The following is a 20,180-nucleotide window of genomic DNA, read 5'->3' as shown; positions in this document are numbered from 1 at the left end:
ATATGTACAGAGTGCTTTTCATATCTGATTTCATAGAAATGTATTAAAGTGGCTGATCATCTTAAAATTAATATTTGCTGTGATGTTGAACATTGTATTCTATTAAACTTTTTTACTTTCTCATTGCAAATCTCCAATTCTCAAACAGAACTTGGTTTCTGTGATCCCACTAATGTAGCAATCAGGTAGTTTGAAGGATACAGTAGAAGGTGGATAGGAGAAGGTCTAAATGCAAAAATATGTGATAAAAACATACAGAAGAACGGTCGCTATAATAAAATATTCAAAAAACTGTAGTTGATGCTTAATAATACTTTTAACATATATTTTCCTTATAATCTTTGAAATATTAAGGTTAATTAGTGCACTTGAAAACAACTCAGTCATGGTGTGTGTAGTGCAGATTGGAATCAGCCAATGAGAGCAGGTGAAATCTGTCAGTAACTCATAACATTGGTGTGTTGGTTGCATCTGAAAAATGTTAGGTTGAAGAACTCGCACATAAATCCTTACATATATAAACATTTTTATTAAACACCCAGTACAGTTAGTGCAGGGGTGGGCAAACTACGGCCCACGGGCCACGTCCGGCCCATTAGTCTTTTTAATCCAGCCCGCCAACTCTGAAAGTCTCATCACGCAAGACTTGGACTGACAAGTGGAGACGGCGTAACGCTGGCCCGTCTGTCAAATTTTAAAAGCCAATGTGGCCCCTGAGCCAAAAAGTTTGCCCACCCCTGGTTTAGTGGAACAGCAATGGCTTCCCTTTAAAAAAGGTCTCAAGATGAATTTGTTTTCTTTTTGAGCAACAAAGCCAGAAAGAGAAGAACACAATCCAACTGAGATCAAAAGCAATTTTCTGATACACAATCATAACTTGGGGAAGGAAAGCTAACTTTTAAAGGGGTGGTTCACCTTAAGTTAACATTTAGTATGTTAAAGAATATCCTATTTCTAGCAACTTTGCAAATCGTCTTCATTATTTATTTTTATAGTTTCTGAATTATTTGCCCTTCTCTTCTACATCTTTCCAGCTTTCAAACAGGGTCACTGACCCCAGCAGCTAAAAAACTATTGCTCTGTGAGGCTATAATTTTATTATTGTTACTTCTCCTTATTCCTTATCTTTCCATTCAGTCCCTCTCCTATTCATATTTACGTCTCTTGTTTAAATTACCTGGTTGCTAAGGTAAACAAGACCATAGCAACCAGACAACAAAATGGGGAGCTGCTAAACAAAAAAGCTAAATAACTGAAAAACCACAAAAAATAAAAAACCAACAGCAAATTGTCTCAGAATATCAATGTCATATTAAAAGTTATTTCAAAGTGAACAACCCTTTAAATAAACATTTAATTGAGGGAAGATGGACCTGTTCTAAACAACTAATCCAGTGGCTTTCATTCTATAGTGTTCAAATGATTAGCATTTCATTTCTGCGTTTTTTGCTGCTTTTGTTCTTTTCTTCCAAAAGACCAGCTATGAGTATAAGGTTATCCTTGTTCTGCCATCATTCTCATCTTCAGCCAGCCACCTAAATAACACGAAGAAAAGAAATCACAAGGTGCCCCATGTAATGGATATTGTATCTCACAGATTGTGTAGGAGAACGTTTTAATGATGCATTTTTCAAATCATGACACTAATTATAGCGATACCAATTAAACAGGAAGGCCTTCATATCTGAAAATAATATGTAATATTAAATATACAGGGGAAGGGAACCACTTTCATGCTTAAAAAGTCAACTTACAAGGTGAAGTCTATTCATACTGTCTTGCCATGTTGGATAACTCACATATCAGCTATCTTAATAACAGAACATGGTATCTGACCTGCCATTGATCAGATAAAAGAAAAAAAAACACAAAAACCTGGCTGTGGAGAAAGATATTGTATTATAAGAACTATGTAAAGTTTAAAGGCACAGCCAAGAAGAAAGCCAAGAGTTTGAAAATTGTAAACTAGCGGGATCCAGGACAAACACTTTTTTAGCTTTAGGCAGTTTATTTACACAGGGGTGCCCATTTCAGCATACAAAACAAATCATAAAAATAAATCCTGCCCTCTAGGCACTACCTTCACACATTAAATTAGTTCCCTCACTAACCTGGGTCCCTTGTGGATTACCAGTGGGAAAACACAAATGCTGGGGTCACCCCTGTACTCACAACACTTCTGGGGGATTTGCTCAGCCTCCCAGCTTGCCTTTCAGCTCTTAGACACTCAGTCTCTTGGTCACTTTCTCAAGTCAAGGCTCCCTCTGCTCCTTGCAGTGGCAGGAAGCACCCCCAGCCCCTCTGGGAATCCTAAGACAGAGAGGTATCCTTCCTGCTCCTTGACACAATTTGTCTTGTGATTTTTTTACTGCATTTTTTTAATACATGCCCCTTGTACTAGGGTGTTAAGAAAAGAAAAGCTACTTTTAAAAAGACGATTAATTTTAAATTCCTTCCTAGAATAGTGGGAATCATCTCCTAATTCACTTGCAATTTCTACCATCAAATTCTATTGAGCTTTCAAAGATAAACCATGTGATTATACTTCTCATGAAACTGAATATGCCCCAATATGTCAAGAAACAGTATAACAGTTCTTTCTTTCAGACCACACAGGAAGCTACTCACCATTTAAAAAATATACTTTGTACATACCTGTTGCACATAAAGACGATCTTACTATTTGTTGCCATGTGTATGATCTCAACCTTGTCTAAGAACCAGCCACTCCCTGCATGTTTCCATTGGGGCAAAAGGAAAGACATACCATTTAGAAGAACAAAACAAACAATAGAGGGTTGATGTTTCTAAAATAACACTGGTAAAATTGTGTATTTATATTTGGATCCCTTTTTCTCCTGTAAAAATTGTTCAAAACCAGATAAGCTGGATCTCAATTACCTCTTGGATTGCTTTGTTTGATTTCAGTTAATTTTCTGTGCCGATAAATAGCAATGCTCGCTTCGCTGCCCTGCTGGATGTGCCTACACAATCAGCACCTTAAAGCTTATTAGGAAAATGATTTCCTTTCCTCGCTCATCCTTTTGCCCTGGGTATGCTAAAGTCTTTGAATCGGATTTTCCCCTTTTGTGACATATCACATAAATAATGACAGCAGTTGCAGAGATGCCGGTCCTTTGTGCCAGTTGCAGAAAAGTTCACCGTAGGTTAGCAACTCAGCTAGCACATAACAATTCTTTCATTATAATTCCATTAAAATCAAGCAATATATAGCTGGTAATTCAAGCACCTCTCAAATACCTAAAGGCATTTCTAAAAGAGATCTCTTTACTTGTATTTGCAGCCCGATAGTTAGTTAGATGCAGTGCTTTCTGAATAAATACAAGGTGACACTTTTATTCATATTCATTCTCTTTGATTGTAGTAGTGTGAACAGAGGTGTAACTTAAACCTAGTCCAACAGGGCACCTTTGATAGTGCCTCAAATACCCCTTTTTATCTCACTCCCTATGCCCACCTACACTTCTGAAGCCCAGCTTGTGGTATTGTCTGTTGTTTCTTCACACTGCAGTTAATAATCCTTCTTTCTTTGGCAACAGATTTTATTCTTTCTGACCAATTAGATTTATGACAGTGAGACAACTGAATCTTTGTTACCACTTTCCCTGATCACAAAGCTAAATGGTCCTACTACTGGAATAATACTTTCTGGAAGTCTGAAAACCCTACTCAGATAAAAGCCAAGCTTTTATTTACCATGGCAAAAAATGTTTACTCATAAAATATACCATTTTGTGTTACCACATTCACTTCCACCTCTATAAACTGATGTATTGCATAATTATAAAAATTCTAGAAGCAAAGTTAAGACTCACCAAACCCCTTTCCATCATGACCTATGTCGATACTTTGGATCCTTCCCAAGGCCTTTGTTGCAATTTTAAATGTATCAACCTAAAAATATGAGCATATAATCAAACTGACTTTTTATGAAAAGTATTACAGAATTATATAATAATAGAACAAAAATAATAGTAGTCTTCACAAAAGGTGACAGTAATAGTCTTATAGCCAGGTAGCATTAAGGCCAAAGGAAAAAGGGGGCTCATTCTGTCTATAAAAACTGTAACTGTAAAGGTGATACAGAAACTCTATTTAGTTCTTCAGTGTATCCTATTTTTAGGATATTCAAGCAGCAAAGTAAGTGAATGAATAAGTAAATATGAATGCAGGAGTTACCTTCTAAGGACTGAGACACCTGTGCTGCTGTGAAGATATCTTGAAAGCATGTACTATTGGGATAAGCAACATGTTTGCAGTTAAACTAGCAGTTTTTCTCGATGGGTACGCACTCCAGACACGGGTCAAGGGGGTTTAAGGTAGCTTAATTCACATTTGTCCTGACGCGTTTCATGTTTTTCAACACATAGTCATAGCTGTCACCTATGCTATTTCTTAAACCACCTTCACCCATGTCTGGAGTGCGTACCCATCGAGAAATTGTACTTGTGACTGCTGGGTCTCCCTTTGCTACGGGTTCGGGGCACGGCACCCGGACCAACTTTGTGAAGGGGTGAGCGAATGTTGTTTAAATTTTAAATTAGACTTGATGTGTTGAGTGGCTTAGAGCAAATTTTGGTGTTGTTATATTTAAAACTAGCTATTTTGCCAGCTCTGTGCTAGAATCTCCCAATGTGTTTTGTATTTACCAGGAAAAAAAGTGGACTTAAAAAAGAAACGCTGATATTATTATTATACAAGATCCTTGGGGATTATAGTGATGATGTAACTGAATGCAGCTGAATGTTATAGAACATTTGTCAAAGAGCCTTTTGCCTATATTTGGTTTATTTCTTAAAATAATACTAGAAAGAATCAACCAATGGAAACTTAGACCAGTGATGCAAACATAGACTGACTTTTGAAAAGTCAGATGGGGAACACAGATGGATACCCAGCAGTTTGATCTGTTTTTCAATTTATATAAACATTTCTGAATTTTGACAACTATTTTCAATGTTGGAGCAAATTGTAGATATAAACTGAAAAATCCTAACATGTTATAGTGGTAAATATCATGATATTATTAGGGGGGGAATTATTTCAAATAATATATAAATTTCCATGCGTCTGTGACACAAACCTAGTATTTAGTCCTTTTTGTGGTTTTATTTCCTCCATTAACCTCTTGTAAAGGATAGTTAAAATGTTCATTTCCAAATCAGAAGGGATCCCCATCATGGAACAGTAGGGCGAAATGCTTGGCCCTTATACTAATCTACCAGCCTTTTCTTTACCAGAAAAGAAGAAAAAAAAAACTGAGGGTTGTAAATACTAAGCCATGTTTACCTTTCCTCTCTCAAAAGGATTTTGATGTTCCAGTGGATGAATAAGCTGAACACTTTCTGATGAACACTGATCACCGATTAAAACAATTTGCACATTGGCATCTGTTCCTGCTCCTCTTGCATCCCCAGTGTACACTTTAACTAAATGATCCTCTTGCTCCTCTTCGGCATCCTTCTTCTGATCCAGGATAAATGGCTTCTCTTGATTGAAGTCAGCATTTTTGTTAAGGATAACCTGGGAGACAAGGACTTCTTTCCTGATTTCCCCCTTGTTTCTGCTGATTTTGAAGTCACTGAGAAAAATTTGAATTCAGAAAGCATGGGAATACTATCAGGGGGAAAGCAAGTAGCAGGAACTATGTAAAGCAACGTAACACAGGCTGGGGCATTTGTGTGACTAACTGCACTGGCACGCCTCTATGTTTCTTCTCTAACAAGGGAAAACAGTCACGATTGTATTTGCTACCTATTTAAACCAAGACTGCCAGCTATGTGTAAATATACAGGCGCCATTGACAATGATGTTTGCACTAACAGTAAGCACGGCACTGATAATATTCTGCTGTGTATCATCCAACCCTGGAATAAAACCGGTTTCCTCTCTTTATAATGGTAATAATGTTTTTTCTAAAAAGACCATATGGTTGTTAACTACTACATATATACTCCATCTAAAAGTAATATTACTTTGTTCCATGGACCAGTAATATCCTCAACAACCAATAGCTTGTAAATTACCACTTAAGTGAAACAACCTCAACACAGTTCCTGAGATTTTTTGAGTATAAATAGAGTCAATTCAGATTAGATTAATTTGGGGGATTACCAAGCTTTACCAGATTTCTATACAATTCCCTTTAGCCATTCTCTATGTATTACATTCTTAACCCTTGGCACTTACTTATTTACTTCAAATATATAGAGATTGTTCCTCAAGGATTCCTTCACGTGCATGTTTTGAATATGTATCTGGAGGTCTGAAAAGCATATTGTGAGTATTAATTAGTATGACTCAGAATCTGTATCTGTGTGTGAATCTGTATGTGTTTAGTAATATACAAGTGAGCAGTAGTGTCCCCTGAAGTTCAGGCAGAGTGTACAGATTAGGCAGGCTTTATTTAACAATGGAGGTCTTGTCCTTTGTCTCTTGTCTATTCCCCCAGAAAGAAAGCATAACCAACAGATAATATATTAAAGAATCTTACCAAACTGGAATATATATTTATGTGAGTAAATATTGCCCTTTTACATAATTTCCCTTGATCTACCATTTTGTGATTGGCTGTGTGCTCCCTCAGAGATCAGCGGACAGGAAATAATGCAGCTCTAACTGTAACAGGAAGTAGTGTGGGAGTAAAAGGCAGAACTTTGTCCATTAATTGGCTGATGGGGCCTAGCATGTATGTGTGCCTTGGCTTGTTTGTGTGCACTGTGAATTTTATGATTCCAGGGGGTGGCCAATGGCACATACTACTAAATAATATTATATTGTACTAAGCAGGGTTTCACATATGAGCTGTTTTTTGCATTATATTTTTATAGACACCTACATTATTCAGGGGGTTAAGCATCTCTTAAAAGAAAACTATACACTTAGGGGCACATTTACTAATCCACGACCGTCCAAAAGCGTCCGAATGCATTTTTTTCGTAATGATCAGTATTTTTGCGACTTTATCGTATATTTTTTGCAACGTTTTCGTCGCCGTCGCAAAAAATTTGGATTGGTTTTTCCGCCCTTTACAATTGATCAATATGAAAAAATCGTGACGGCGACAAAAAAGTTGTGCAAAATACAAAAAACCCGTGACAGCAACAAAAAAAAAAAATCGCAAAATTTTCGTTTCCAATCCAATTTTTTCCCATTCGGGATTTGGATTCGAGGATTAGTAAATGTGCCCCTTAGAATGAATACTTAATTAACAGATTATATTATGCTGTGACCTATTAAAAATGTTGCCAAACTTGAGATAAAAATGGGCACCTAACATGTTGCTCACAAGCCACTGGATGGGGATCACTAGAGCATGCAGGGCCTACTTGTGATTGTATATATATAAACTCAAATAGTAACATAGATTATTGGAAACATGCTGATAGCATGCAAAGGGTTAAATTAATTTCCCATTACTTAATACGTGCCATGTTAATTGCAAAACACCTGAATAGTAGTATCTCCTTTATTTTAAAAATAACAATAAAAATAATGATGGTTTCTCTGATATGTGAAGTAGAAGATAAATGTAGCGTACCATTTCTGCTGCTCATTGAAATGTCAGCATGATGCATTTCTCCAAGATCAACCGCATCTAATGTAGCTGTAAGTGGCTGGGAAGATATAGCAAGCAAGTTTATTAGACCAAGAGGAACATGGCCTTGTCTGCCTAACATCACAGCATTTTAATGAATTCCACCATTAGTTACAAGTAATTGAATCTACAGAATTTGTAACACTTTACCTCTCATAATAATAAAACACAGTGAAATGTCAGCTTTATAGCATGGATTCTATTGCATCTAAAATATATAAACGTAAAATATGTCACACACACGTTAAAACGTCAGAATGTGAAATCAGCAAAAATTAAGCGATTCATAAAAAAAATTGTTCCACTGGATTCATTTCACAAATACTGACCAGTACCAACAGGGGAGATCTGCTTAGGGGCCCTATACTCAAACATGCCATCATAAGACCTATTTCAGATAGGACTGATTTCTAGAATTCTAGAATCGGGACCTGCGGGCTCCCTACAATGAGAGACTCCCTAGCCACAGCTAATTTGATGTATTCTAGAACAGATATTGGACCTATTATCTTGTCGGCAGGTATCCAGACACAATAAAAACAGTGATGCTGAGAAGCCTGCAAATTCATTACCTAACTGCCCTAAAATAGATTTTAGCAGAGTGCTCCAAATTCCTAGAAAACTCCTGGCAAACCTTGGAGAGGCCTGGCACCTACAGTAATCTTTGATGGCTCATCTTAGGAGCACTGATAAATAAAAAGGAGCATATAGCCATGCATGCTACATGAGATAACAGGATAATTCATTTTTAAGCTAACCTTCATTATGTTATTGAATGTCTTATTCGTAGCAACTTTGCAATTGGTCTTCTTTTTTTATTATTATTATTTCCCTTCCTCTCCTGCTTTATATAGCAGCTTGCAATTTAAAATGCTATCTGATTGTTGGGGGTCATTGACCTCAGCAGCACAAAACTATTACTCAGTGAGGTAATAATTACTATGAGTTATGAGTTACTTTAAAAGTAATCTACCCCGTTAAGAGAGCTTATTCACAGCGCAAGTGCAAAATGCTCAAATGGACACCTATAAGTGCTCCTTAACACATTGTGGTGAGTGCCAGTATACCAGTTCAGCCTGCCATGATAAACGCTGCATAACTGGCCAAAACTGCAAAGTACAGAGCCCAGGATTTTTCACCTGCCTTGAGCTGCTGGTAACTCCAGGCTCTCCCACTGGGGGGCTGTGGCCCTCTAAAAGATTGTTGTAGCCCCTGTGATAAGCTGTCTGTCTGTACACACAGTTTTGGGGGGAATTAGCTATGGTAGGCAGGTAAGCGTAGGATCTGGAGCATAGAGACAGGGACACCATGTCTTTGGGCAAAACACAGGTTAATTTAGGATGAGCTCTTCCCAAAATAAAGGTCACAGGAACAAAACTAGTGATGAGCAGATCTGTTGAAATGGCAAAAAGTCGCAAAATACATTGAAGTCAATGGGAGACATTTTGTGTTTACCATGCAAAAGTTTTTTTACTACACAATTTTTTTTTTCACCCATTGGTGTCTATGGGTTTTCGAGGCGAAACCTGGTGAAAAATCTTGCTCATCACTAAACAAAACTAATTCACACACTTCAAAATTCTGGGCCTCTATCTAAGCCCTGCTGGCTCTCCCTTCCAGGTATACCAGCTCACCAGCCTCTGGCCAGGCTCACCTTCTGGCAGCACCACACCCCCCTCCAACAGAAGGAGGTGTCCAGAGAGCATTGCCGTCTACTCTAAATGGAGTCACTGAGGTCATTAAACCAAGACTGCAGATACGGGAGATTACGAGAGTTTACAACCAGCTTTTTAATAAGAATAAGAGACCAGCAACACCGAGTTATATTCCAAAAAGATCAATCGTGTATTAAAAACGCATGAACAGCCAACGTTACGTTTCGGTCCCCATCGGGACCTTTCTCTGTTGCGGGTCTTTTTTTGGATATTTAAATCATTTACCTTGCACCCGAGGTAAGAGTTGAAGCAGAGTGCCACCCTGGGTTCGCTATATCTATATATATATATAGGGTACGATGAGGAATCCGCACACTCAGGACTTACGTGAACACAACTTGAATTTTATTAAAGAACTTACAGAGATTAAATGAGTTTCACTCATTAAAAGTGAACAAGATCATCCTGGCATAAAGATGACTGGCAAAAAGACTGAGAAATCTTAAAGCAGTGTGTGAATTTCTTCAAGGGCGTATTACTAAACTGTAATCTGGAACAGATCATGGAAATACATGGATTACAGAGGCAGCATATTTTATATGAAAGACTGATCCTGCCAAACTAATTAGAGGCAACATTTGTCTGTCATATAAAACTGTTAGAGACAATGTAATAAAATGATAAAATGGAAATAATATGAGGTAGAGAAAATTTGAGCAACAGGAAGAATTTGTCAGTTTGTTCTGATCACAATACTACACATTTGTATTTGGAGCAAAGATCTCGTTGATATAGCTGTAAACTGCACTGTTGAACCATATATATGTAAAATAAAAAAGTATAAAAAAGTAAATACATAAAAGTAAAGATAAAAAGTAAATCAGCAGAGTTTTTTATCAGAAGAGTTTGATGAAATAGAAACTCTGGCCCTGCATTTGCCCATTTCAGCAGCTGGAGGGTAATTATTGCATAAGTTACCAAGCCTGGGGGAGTGGGAGGAGGGATGGTGAAAGCAGGGGGCTTACCTTGGGCCCCCTCCTTACCTATTGGCTGGGAACTGGGCTTACAGATAAGTGAGGTAATGCAATAATAGTTGCAAGCTTTGCACCAGTCATGCAACTCACCCGCAGATTCTATTTACTGTTTGTGTTTCATACTAGGCATCTGTTTTGCTGTTTTTGGTTACTAGGCCTGATTCAAATGTTGATATTTATACTGTATTACCCCAAAGACTACATTATATGGCATGTGGACAAATGTAAATTTGTTTAAATGCTTTTTTTGCATTATTAGTGCAAGTAAGAACCAACACAATTTAAATAACAGGCAACAATTGTGTTTAACCCAAGCCATGCTCATGTAAATCAAATGGAAAAAGACCCCTTACTTAAAGAGATACCGACACCGGAAATTAAACATGTTTTTAAATATAACATATAACACTGGGGACGGCAGTGGGCACATGAAAGCGGGGACGGAGGGGGTAGTTTTTAGTGTGTGTCAGGCCCTTCCCAAGATTCTTTGCGTGGAAGCCCAGCAGCACTTCGATACACCCCTGCTGTCATTACATGCTATTTATAATTTTGCCATAAATGTATTTGCCTGATGCCTGTACCTTAACTATCCAATCCCCCGTGTTCCTCTATGAGGGGGCTGCCATATTTGTGCAGCAGGAGGCCGTTAGCATTAGAAGCTATAACTGACAGGCTGAGAAGGGACAGTCCGGTCGGCAAAACAATCAGGTTTAGGAACTTCAAGTAACAATTACTTACAAAAGCAGCCCTATCAGCCAAAAACAATCAACATGACCTATAGGTAAATTATTATGTACTTTAATATTTTGAAAAGTAATTTTTTAGTGTCAGTATCACTTTAAAGAACAAAAATGACCTCCATTCTTATAGTTCCAATTTATTTTTAATTAATTGTTCAGGGGCAGACCAAGCCAACCATTAATTAAAAAAGAAAACAAGTTGATCTCACTTAGAAAATAGGAAATACCTTCTCCTTTCTCTTCCTCTTTTCCTATTTTCTGCACCTGTTGTTAAAACCCCAGTACCCAGGTAAAATCTTCTCAGTGCCATACACTCATACATCTACTATGTTCAAATAATTGGAGCAGGTGTTTCCATCTATTTGGAAGTAAAAATATTGCCGCAACCTCTTGCTAAGGCTATAAAAGACTTAGCCATTAATTTGTGACTGCTCCGGCAATTGGGAACGCATTCACATAAATTAAGAGTTACGTTCCTGTTAAAATTATTGTCCTTGCAAAATTACCTCATCTTTTGTGCCCTGGGAATTGTGCCAAGCAAGTCGTCTGTCTCCCGTGTCTCCATTCTTCCCATGCAAACACACAGACATATACGATCCATCTTTCCAGCTCAGCATGTCAGGACAAAATACAGCTACAGTATATTTAACCACTGCAAAGGGAAAATAAAACAAAAAATAAATGTTAGGAGGCAAAAGGCTAATCTTTGCTTTTCAGTAAGATCCATTATTTATCAGGGTGTTGTTAAATGCATCATTTATATATATATATATATATTTATATATTTACTGTGTATATATATATACAGTATATATATAAACTCTGTATATATATACATAATTAGCTGCATCACAAAATATTTCAAACTTAATTTAATTAATTTTAATTTAACCTTCAGCTTTGGGTTCATGCCAAATTATTGCAGCATTACAGCTCTTGCAATGCCCCCCCCCAACCCACCGTGCTTATGTTTATATCGCTGGAGGGGGTCTAGGGTGGGTGGGCCACATCACTAGTGTAGAGGGCGCAAATGCACTCTCTGAACTAGGAGATACAAATTTCCGATTTAAGAACCTGAAATTCAGCTCTTACAGAAGCAGATTTTTGCCGACCATGGTAACTTTGGGGGCACTGCTACCTGCCTCATAGTCACAGCACCCCTGCGTCCCTTACTTGTATTAGATAATAATGTTTCATAATAAGGCTTTGTTTATATATGAACCCATGGTTTAAATATGGGCTACTTAACTTGATATATTTTTATAGGGACCTGCTACATTCAGGGGTAAAGTTTCCCTTTAAGCCTCAAATGTACTACTTTAACACTTCATGCATACAGTATACTTTATTTGTACTCAGGTATATTAATGTAGAAAAATTGCTTTTCCATACTGTTTTAGTACTTTGTAGACAGGTGTAGAAAAGCAAGTTGAGAAGATTGAGTCAGAATAGACAAACTGGACCCTTATAAGATATCTTTTTTATATGAATCTGGCAACTAGTATGGACAGTCACACAGTAATTCATTTTACCCAGTTGGCCTATTTTATGCGCTCCAATAAAAGATTGACACAATCACTGTCACAAATCACTTCCCATTATAGTTAAAGTATAATTCTCCTGTAGTGGGAAATGCAGAATCCATACACTAAAGTTTCTCCAAAAAAACCTTCTGCTAATTCAGTATACGTACAAACAAGGGGTTGCAATTTTACAGTTGGACACTCAGCATTCACACTTTTTTCACTTTATGTGGATTCTTCTCTGCTTTGATGGTTTACCTTTGTGTAAGATTTAAATGGTATCAGTACTGAGATTAACTGGCCCCCTGCATGGTTCTCACCTCAGATTCAGTCTGTAATTCCCCTGCGTTATTTAAACATGTAATCCTCTGTACTGTTCACACCTTTTAATCTCTGCATTGTTCACACCACAGGCTCAGACTATAAGACACACATTGTTCACCTCCTCACATCTCAGACAGACTGTAGGAACAGTGCCAGCATTGTGTCACTGTATGTACTGCCTGTGTGTATGGCACACACACACAGGCAGCATAGAAGAGGCAGAGTATGGCACACACAGGCAGCATAGGGCAGGCAGAGTATGGCACACACAGGCAGCATCGGGCAGGCAGAGTATGGCACACACAGGCAGCATAGGGCAGGCAGAGTATGGCACACACAGGCAGCATAGGTCAGGCAGAGTATGGCGCATACAGGCAGCTAAGGGCAGGCAGAGTATGGCACACACAGGCAGCATAGGGCAGGCAGAGTATGGCACACACAGGCAGCATAGGTCAGGCAGAGTATGGCGCATACAGGCAGCTAAGGGCAGGGAGAGTATGGCACACACAGGCAGCATAGGGCAGGCAGAGTATGGCACACACAGGCAGCATTGGGCAGGCAGAGTATGGCACACACAGGCAGCATAGGGCAGGCAGAGTATGGCACACACAGGCAGCATAGGTCAGGCAGAGTATGGCGCATACAGGCAGCTAAGGGCAGGCAGAGTATGGCACACACAGACAGCATAGGGCAGGCAGAGTATGGCACACACAGGCAGCATAGGTCAGGCAGAGTATGGCGCATACAGGCAGCTAAGGGCAGGGAGAGTATGGCACACACAGGCAGCATAGGGCAGGCAGAGTATGGCACACACAGGCAGCATAAGTCAGGCAGAGTATGGCGCATACAGGCAGCTAAGGGCAGGCAGAGTATGGCACACACAAGCAGCATAGGTCAGGCAGAGTATGGCGCATACAGGCAGCTAAGGGCAGGCAGAGTATGGCACACAGGCAGGGTAGGGTAGGCAGAGTATGGTACACACAGGCAGCATAGGGCAGGCAGAGTATGGCACACACAAGCAGGGTAGGGCAGGTAGATTATGGCACACACAGCAGCATAGGGCAGGCAGAGTATGGCACAAACAGGTGGCATAGGTGCCATACTTTGCCTGCCCTATGCTGCCCATGTGTGCCATAATCTACTTGCCCTACCCTGCCTGTTTGTGCCATACTTTGCCTGCCCTATGAATGGCTTCCGTTAGCGGCCCTCCACTATGTATGCTAGAGAAATTCCGTCCCTCGGCACCACAGAAGTTGGACAGCTGTGCATTAGACCATTAACCCCATATGTAATAAAAGGCACTAAACTTGCCAAGGTGCAGTAACCAATAGTGACCAATATAATGTTTGTTTTTAAGAAGTTGACCTGTAAATGATACCTGCTGATTGGTTGCTTTGAGTTACTGCTCCTGGGCAAAAAAAGTATCTTTTATTATATAAACCCATTATATGCTTATTGATTATTTTCAAACGTGTGCATATTATATTTTTTTTCCCATTCAAATAAATTTTAAATGTTACTAAACTCTACTGTTTGCTTATTTATTAAAAAATCAAATACAAAAACATAAACTTTTGAAAAAAAAAACTTGAATGTATCAAATTTGTATTCTACCATCATTTTCAATGAATCTACAAACTTTCAAAAAACGTAAATTGAAAAACATACATTTTGCCTAGGACAACTCCCATTGACTTCTACATTAAGTGCTGAAGTTTTAGATTTTTTTAATTTTTTTGGGATTTGTTTGCGCCACATATATATTGAATATTAAAGGAGGAATGGCGGGGTGTTGCAGAACTATGCCCCTCAACTGCACAAACAGGATTTCTGAATGGCAGGAGTACTTAAACCAATAACAAATATTTATTTAGCACATAAAATAAAGTATTCACATAGTACCAATGACTAGTTTTTAAACAACTGAGATGAGGTTGAGTGGTCACAACAATTTAACTGCAGTGCATATCCTTTCTAGCACAACCTGTCTGCCTTTGAGCCCTTACATACGGGCATTTCATTCCAGGTGCCCCTATCACTTCTAGAGTTTACTGCGACTGGAGTTCACCCACCGCTCATCAATATACATCATTCACGAGGCCCTGGTACCTGACTTTGCTAAGGGCTCACCTCCCTTAGGGCCTTCCACTACTGGGACCTAGTCTCTCCAGCAGGCACCCACTTCCCTCAGCAAGTGGAAGCCAAAGAGAAAGAGACCTGGGCTTCCAGTCAATATATTAAACTATAATATAAATTGGTCCTGCCCAGGTATCCAGGTTACAGGTGCCAGGAGGACTTCCTAAAAGAAAATAGAGGGAAATCCTAACAGTGGGTTTTTCCAAACCAGTAGGGGAGTTAACCCTATGGGGTTAACAAAAATGTAAAATATTTAGATTATATTTGTTTTAGCATAGAAAAGCCCAATGTAATACTTTAAATTGAAAGACTCAGACATCCTCAGGTCTCATATACTGTAGTAAAACACAAGGGTTGGAATAAACCCATAGTTAAACTGAAGCATTTAGTAAAACTTGTTTTCTTTTCCTGCATATCTTGACACCAGCTCTTAAAAATCAATTTACATTGAAACTGGTCATGCTCTGCTTCGGTGATGTGACTAAAGGCCAGGACAAAGGATCAGTCTCCCGGTAATCATATGTTTCTAAGCAGGACGGGCTGACGTGAGTAATTGCCTGCTGGCGTGTGAATTCAATCTCATAATGTACAAGCAGGCAATATTTTCATTTAATACTCACCTAAGTACAGAGACATGATGCATGGTGGGGATTTGAGCTGGGAATACTAGGCATTTCAGTCTAAAAACCTTTTGCACGTTACTGGGGTAAGAATTAATTTAAACTATGCATGTACGGTAGCAACAAAGCACAGGAACGGCATATGTGGCTCCATTTAAAATGACAATAATTTTATAGTCATGGCCAAGGTGTCAGGGAAATATTTGAATATTTCAATTTCAATGGAATTATGTGTGTGCAGGAATTTGCTTTGCTTATTCATACCTGTCATACCATTTCTGGGGGTGAAAATATATACGTAGTCAGCCGTGCAGAAATCTAGAAGTGATTTGCTGATGAAAAATGCAACAATCATAGACAGGCAATAACAAATATACTGTCTAAACTTACAGAGTTGACTTTACATAGTTGTTTTCTGTATTAGTGCTGCACAAAACTGAAATTTAAAAAGTCAATTTTATACCAGACCAATCATCTATAGCAAACAGACCCCTGTCTGCAAAATTGCTGGCTGTGATGCATCTGAAAAAGCAAAAGAAGCATAGGTTTATGACCAGGGTCGGACTGGGCTAGTGGGACACCGGGAAAACACCCGGTGGGCCCGTCTGACCCACACCCACCCCCCCCACTGATCTTGTACCCCTAATATACCCTAATTACACTGTCATTTGTTCCTTCAAACTGAAGGAACTCATTATGAGTGCCTTTAAAAAAATACTTTTGTGCTTTGATTGGTAAGACCACCTTTAAATATCTTGTGCTTTCTGTTACATCTTTGTCTATGATTAAGTGTCTCTTAAGGCGGTACTCCAATAAAGCTACTGTTTAATTAAGTATTGTGCCTGAAGATTTGCTTAGTGAGTGCCTGCTCTTCAAACAAACAGTGATATCCGCTCCCCTAGCTGAAGGCTCAGAGCGGTGCACCTAAGCCTCTTTCTCCCTGTGGTGAGTTATGGGTGTGGGCCCCATCTTTACCTCTCTAAAGTACAGACTGCAAGGATTGCTCTGTAATTCACTTCTGCTCCTGTCTGTGTTTTTGGGGGAAGCATTATTTTGAAGGTTGTCTTATTGACTGTTTGCTTTTTTTCTGTTTTGTTTTTTATTAGTTATTGTATTTCATGCCACCTTCTGGCATACTTTGATTTACTGACGCTATAAAAACGCCTACTTGTACTAAAGTATTTTTGGCATATACAGAGTTTTTCCCAACAAATTTGTTCCCCTGTTCGCCTCTTGAAGAGTTGACTTTACAGATGGGGACATATTTGCACAAGACAAAAGTCTTGCTGGATTTAGAGACTTTTATGTTTGTCAGGGATTTGAAATCAATACTTTTCATCAAAGCACAGCACAGCCACTCACTGCCATCACTTGATCTCAAGGTTTATGAAAGTTTCATAGGCTGAGCAGTGACAGATTTCCATTATACGTTGGTGCCACACACATTGATCTGTATCTTGTGCTTGGCTTCTGCCCGCTTATTGTTTTGATGTAATATCCTGACACAGATGAGCACAGTGATCCATTGAAAGATGTCTTTCAGCAATCAGTCATCTGGTTTCTTTGGTTCTTCTTATTAACAGCAGAGGCTTTGGTTATTTACAGCATCCTAGGTGTGAGTGGTTTTACTTTTACTCATTTTTATAGTTACATTATTTACTCTAGAAATGAAATACATACATTAACCCCTTTGGCGACATACAGGTCATTGTACTCGGATAAATGTGTAGACTGTCAGAAGAGAGTCAAGAAACATATTTTTCCATTACCTTCACTCAATTCCACATTGCATGGACTTGAACAATGGACTTGAACAGTGATCAGCATTTTAATCAGCATGCAAAATATGAGCAATCAGCATGAAATGAGAACCTCAGATTGACTGCAACCTCAGTTGTACAACTAAACATTTTGGAGGGTACATGATTTTTGTTAAAAGCAAGTTAATGTAATAGGGGTCATTTACGCAGACCTAGGGCAGAAATGTAAGACTGTGCCCCCTAATACTTCAGGAAGCACTTCTGCACCTTATGCCGGATCACAGAGTCCTGTGGCAGTTCTTTAAAGCAGAAGGCAGTGCAAAGTGCAAAAAAAGGCAAATGTCTAGCTTAATGTTTTATGTAAAGATCATTATATGCACCAATGTGCTAATACAGTGTTGGCACCTATCCAGCATTATCCAGAATCTATTTACTGCTCTTTAAACACTTCTGCAAACCATAACACCTATATCCTATATTTATTATACCAGGCAGTCATACAGCCTAGGACATAACCAAACTACCCTTTGGAGCACTCACCCAGCACCTGATCTGGGAACTAGCACTTATATTGTAGTGTCACCCACTGTGACCTGCAGCACTTATATTTGCCTATTTGTGTATGTAAGTTACCCTCCCATATAGATTGTAAGCTCTTCGGGGCAGGGACCTCCTTCCTCTTGTGTCCTCGACTCTTAACTTATTGCAGCTGTATTTATCTTGTATTTATTGTTATACTTTGTATTTATCTATTATTATCTTATTAACACCCTGTTTGTATTAATGTATTTTACTGTACAGCGCTGCGTACATAAGTAGCGATTTATAAATAAAGATATATATACATACATAGCGTACAAGCAATATCTCTAGCCCACAATGCAAGTTGATGTAACAGGGGTTATCTTCGCAGACCTGAGGCAGAAGTGCAAGGGTGTATTCAGGAAGCACTTTTGCAGGGTCTGGCTGTACGTTGCACCTTGTGCAGCAATTATTTAAGGCAGAAGGCGAAAAAAAAAAAAAAATGGCAGATTGTCCCTGTTTATTGCACTTTGCACATTGCCTTCCTTGCTAAATGAGCCCTAATGTCTTATGTAAAGATCATTATATGAACCAAGGTGCCATACAGTTTTGGCACCTATCCAGCATTATCCGGAATCTATTTACCACTCTTAAAACACTCTTTTGTAAACCATAACACCTGTATTTTATATTTATTACACATACCAGGCAGTCAAGTTGTCTAGAACATACAGTAATGTAAAAGCAATATCTTTAGCCCACAATGCAAACCCTTCATCCAGTTGGCTATAACAGTCTAAATACAAAGTTGTGCATAGAAATATTAACCCAATATGGGAAAGTTAAATGTTGCCAGTGCCCAGGCTTGATAAAAGAAATGGGCAAACAATATAGGTGAGGGAATACTGGTGTAAAGTGAGGCTTTCCACTAGTGGATTACATGCTATTCCCACAATCCCTTTGTACACTATATACGATAGGCAGCAACAAATTGGAGACTGATCACACAGTGCTGAAAATACAAAAATACAGAACTGTTAAGGACTAGAATTATGAAGGACTAGTAATATTACAAACATAGAGTAAAACACACAGGATTATTGTGATACATACCAGAAAGGGAGGATCTCAGTGGCCATTCCACTGGGAATTCAATCCATCTGTCTTCATCAAATGATAACGGACGTGTTTTGTTGGAGTAAAGGAATGTATCCATTGTTTTTGTGTGTTGCATTTTAAAGTAAAAGAAAGATAATGCTCCTCTGTCTTTCTCATCCTCAAGGCCCAATCTCACTTTATATAATAATCCCAAATCATATTTAAGATTTAACTAGAAAATAAACATAAGTAGATATTAATACATGATGTTAGATGGTTCTACTACTACTGTACCACTGAATAGGAGGAGCATACTCAGACTTCTATTAAAAACAGCAAGGCTAGGAAAATGGAGTAACACTTTAAAGGAGAATCATGGTGCTATAGCTAGACACTGCAGTTAGGGGTTCAATGCAATTGCAGACAATGCAATAAAACACTTCCACTCACATTTTAACACAAATCAGATGCATCTGCAGTGTTGGAGTCAGGATTCAAATGATATCTGCACATGATTCTTTAGGCACAAGTCTGTTGTGTGAATTGATGCAGGTCACTGTGGGAACCCTGGAGCTACCACCCCCTTTAAGGAGTGGTAGCTTCACTTTTTCTCTAAAACTCCAAAAACTCAAATTATGGTTCAAACTCCAATGTCCAATATTTATTAAGGGCAAAAATACCTGAAAACTCAAATGTAAAACTACGGCAAGTTTATATAGAGATCAATGGGAGTTGTCTACTCTAGGCAAAGTGAATACGTTTTTTTAATTTGAGATATTCAAGTTTTTTTTTTCCATAGAAATAAATAAGTAAACTTTGAAGTTTTTTCTAATGAAAGTTCATTTAAATTAGGAGCAACTGGCACTAGGTCAGAAAGCCAAATTATGGGTTGCTTTATTTCCATATACAACTCTAAAGAGTAGGGATGCAGTCCTGCAAAAAGCAGAATTCTCCCATTTCGGGTTTTGAATTATTTTATTATACTCGACTCAACTGTTCTGTTAATTTCTTTGTGATCAGCTTTCATTTATTGAATATGCATATTCTGTGCATACAGTTAATACTTACATGTCTGCTTTATACTTATATATATCTCTTTATAAGAGATACTGACACTAGAAATTAAACCTTTTTTACAACACTGCCTTTG

At 38.5% G+C, this 20,180-nt stretch overlaps 1 protein-coding gene across 1 annotated transcript in view; it reads right to left on the bottom strand.

The window, feature by feature from the left end:
- Positions 1-1,340: 1,340 nt before the first annotated feature.
- rp1 (RP1, axonemal microtubule associated) overlaps positions 1,341-20,180 on the bottom strand; it is a 178,552-nt gene continuing 159,712 nt past the window's right edge. Inside the window, exons 51-58 of the mRNA XM_031904600.1 lie at positions 19,046-19,262; positions 11,554-11,699; positions 7,562-7,637; positions 6,211-6,286; positions 5,311-5,602; positions 3,837-3,915; positions 2,656-2,731; positions 1,341-1,535 (exon numbers count right to left, since the gene is read on the bottom strand). Of these exons, the coding sequence (XP_031760460.1) occupies positions 1,481-1,535; positions 2,656-2,731; positions 3,837-3,915; positions 5,311-5,602; positions 6,211-6,286; positions 7,562-7,637; positions 11,554-11,699; positions 19,046-19,262 (1,017 nt within the window). The 3' untranslated portion in view covers positions 1,341-1,480. The remainder of the gene's footprint in view (positions 1,536-2,655; positions 2,732-3,836; positions 3,916-5,310; positions 5,603-6,210; positions 6,287-7,561; positions 7,638-11,553; positions 11,700-19,045; positions 19,263-20,180) is intronic.

The sequence above is a fragment of the Xenopus tropicalis genome, chromosome 6 (assembly GCF_000004195.4).
Source record: "Xenopus tropicalis strain Nigerian chromosome 6, UCB_Xtro_10.0, whole genome shotgun sequence".
In the NCBI taxonomy this organism is placed as follows: domain Eukaryota; kingdom Metazoa; phylum Chordata; class Amphibia; order Anura; family Pipidae; genus Xenopus; species Xenopus tropicalis.
This window is presented reverse-complemented; position numbering and strand designations above follow the sequence as displayed.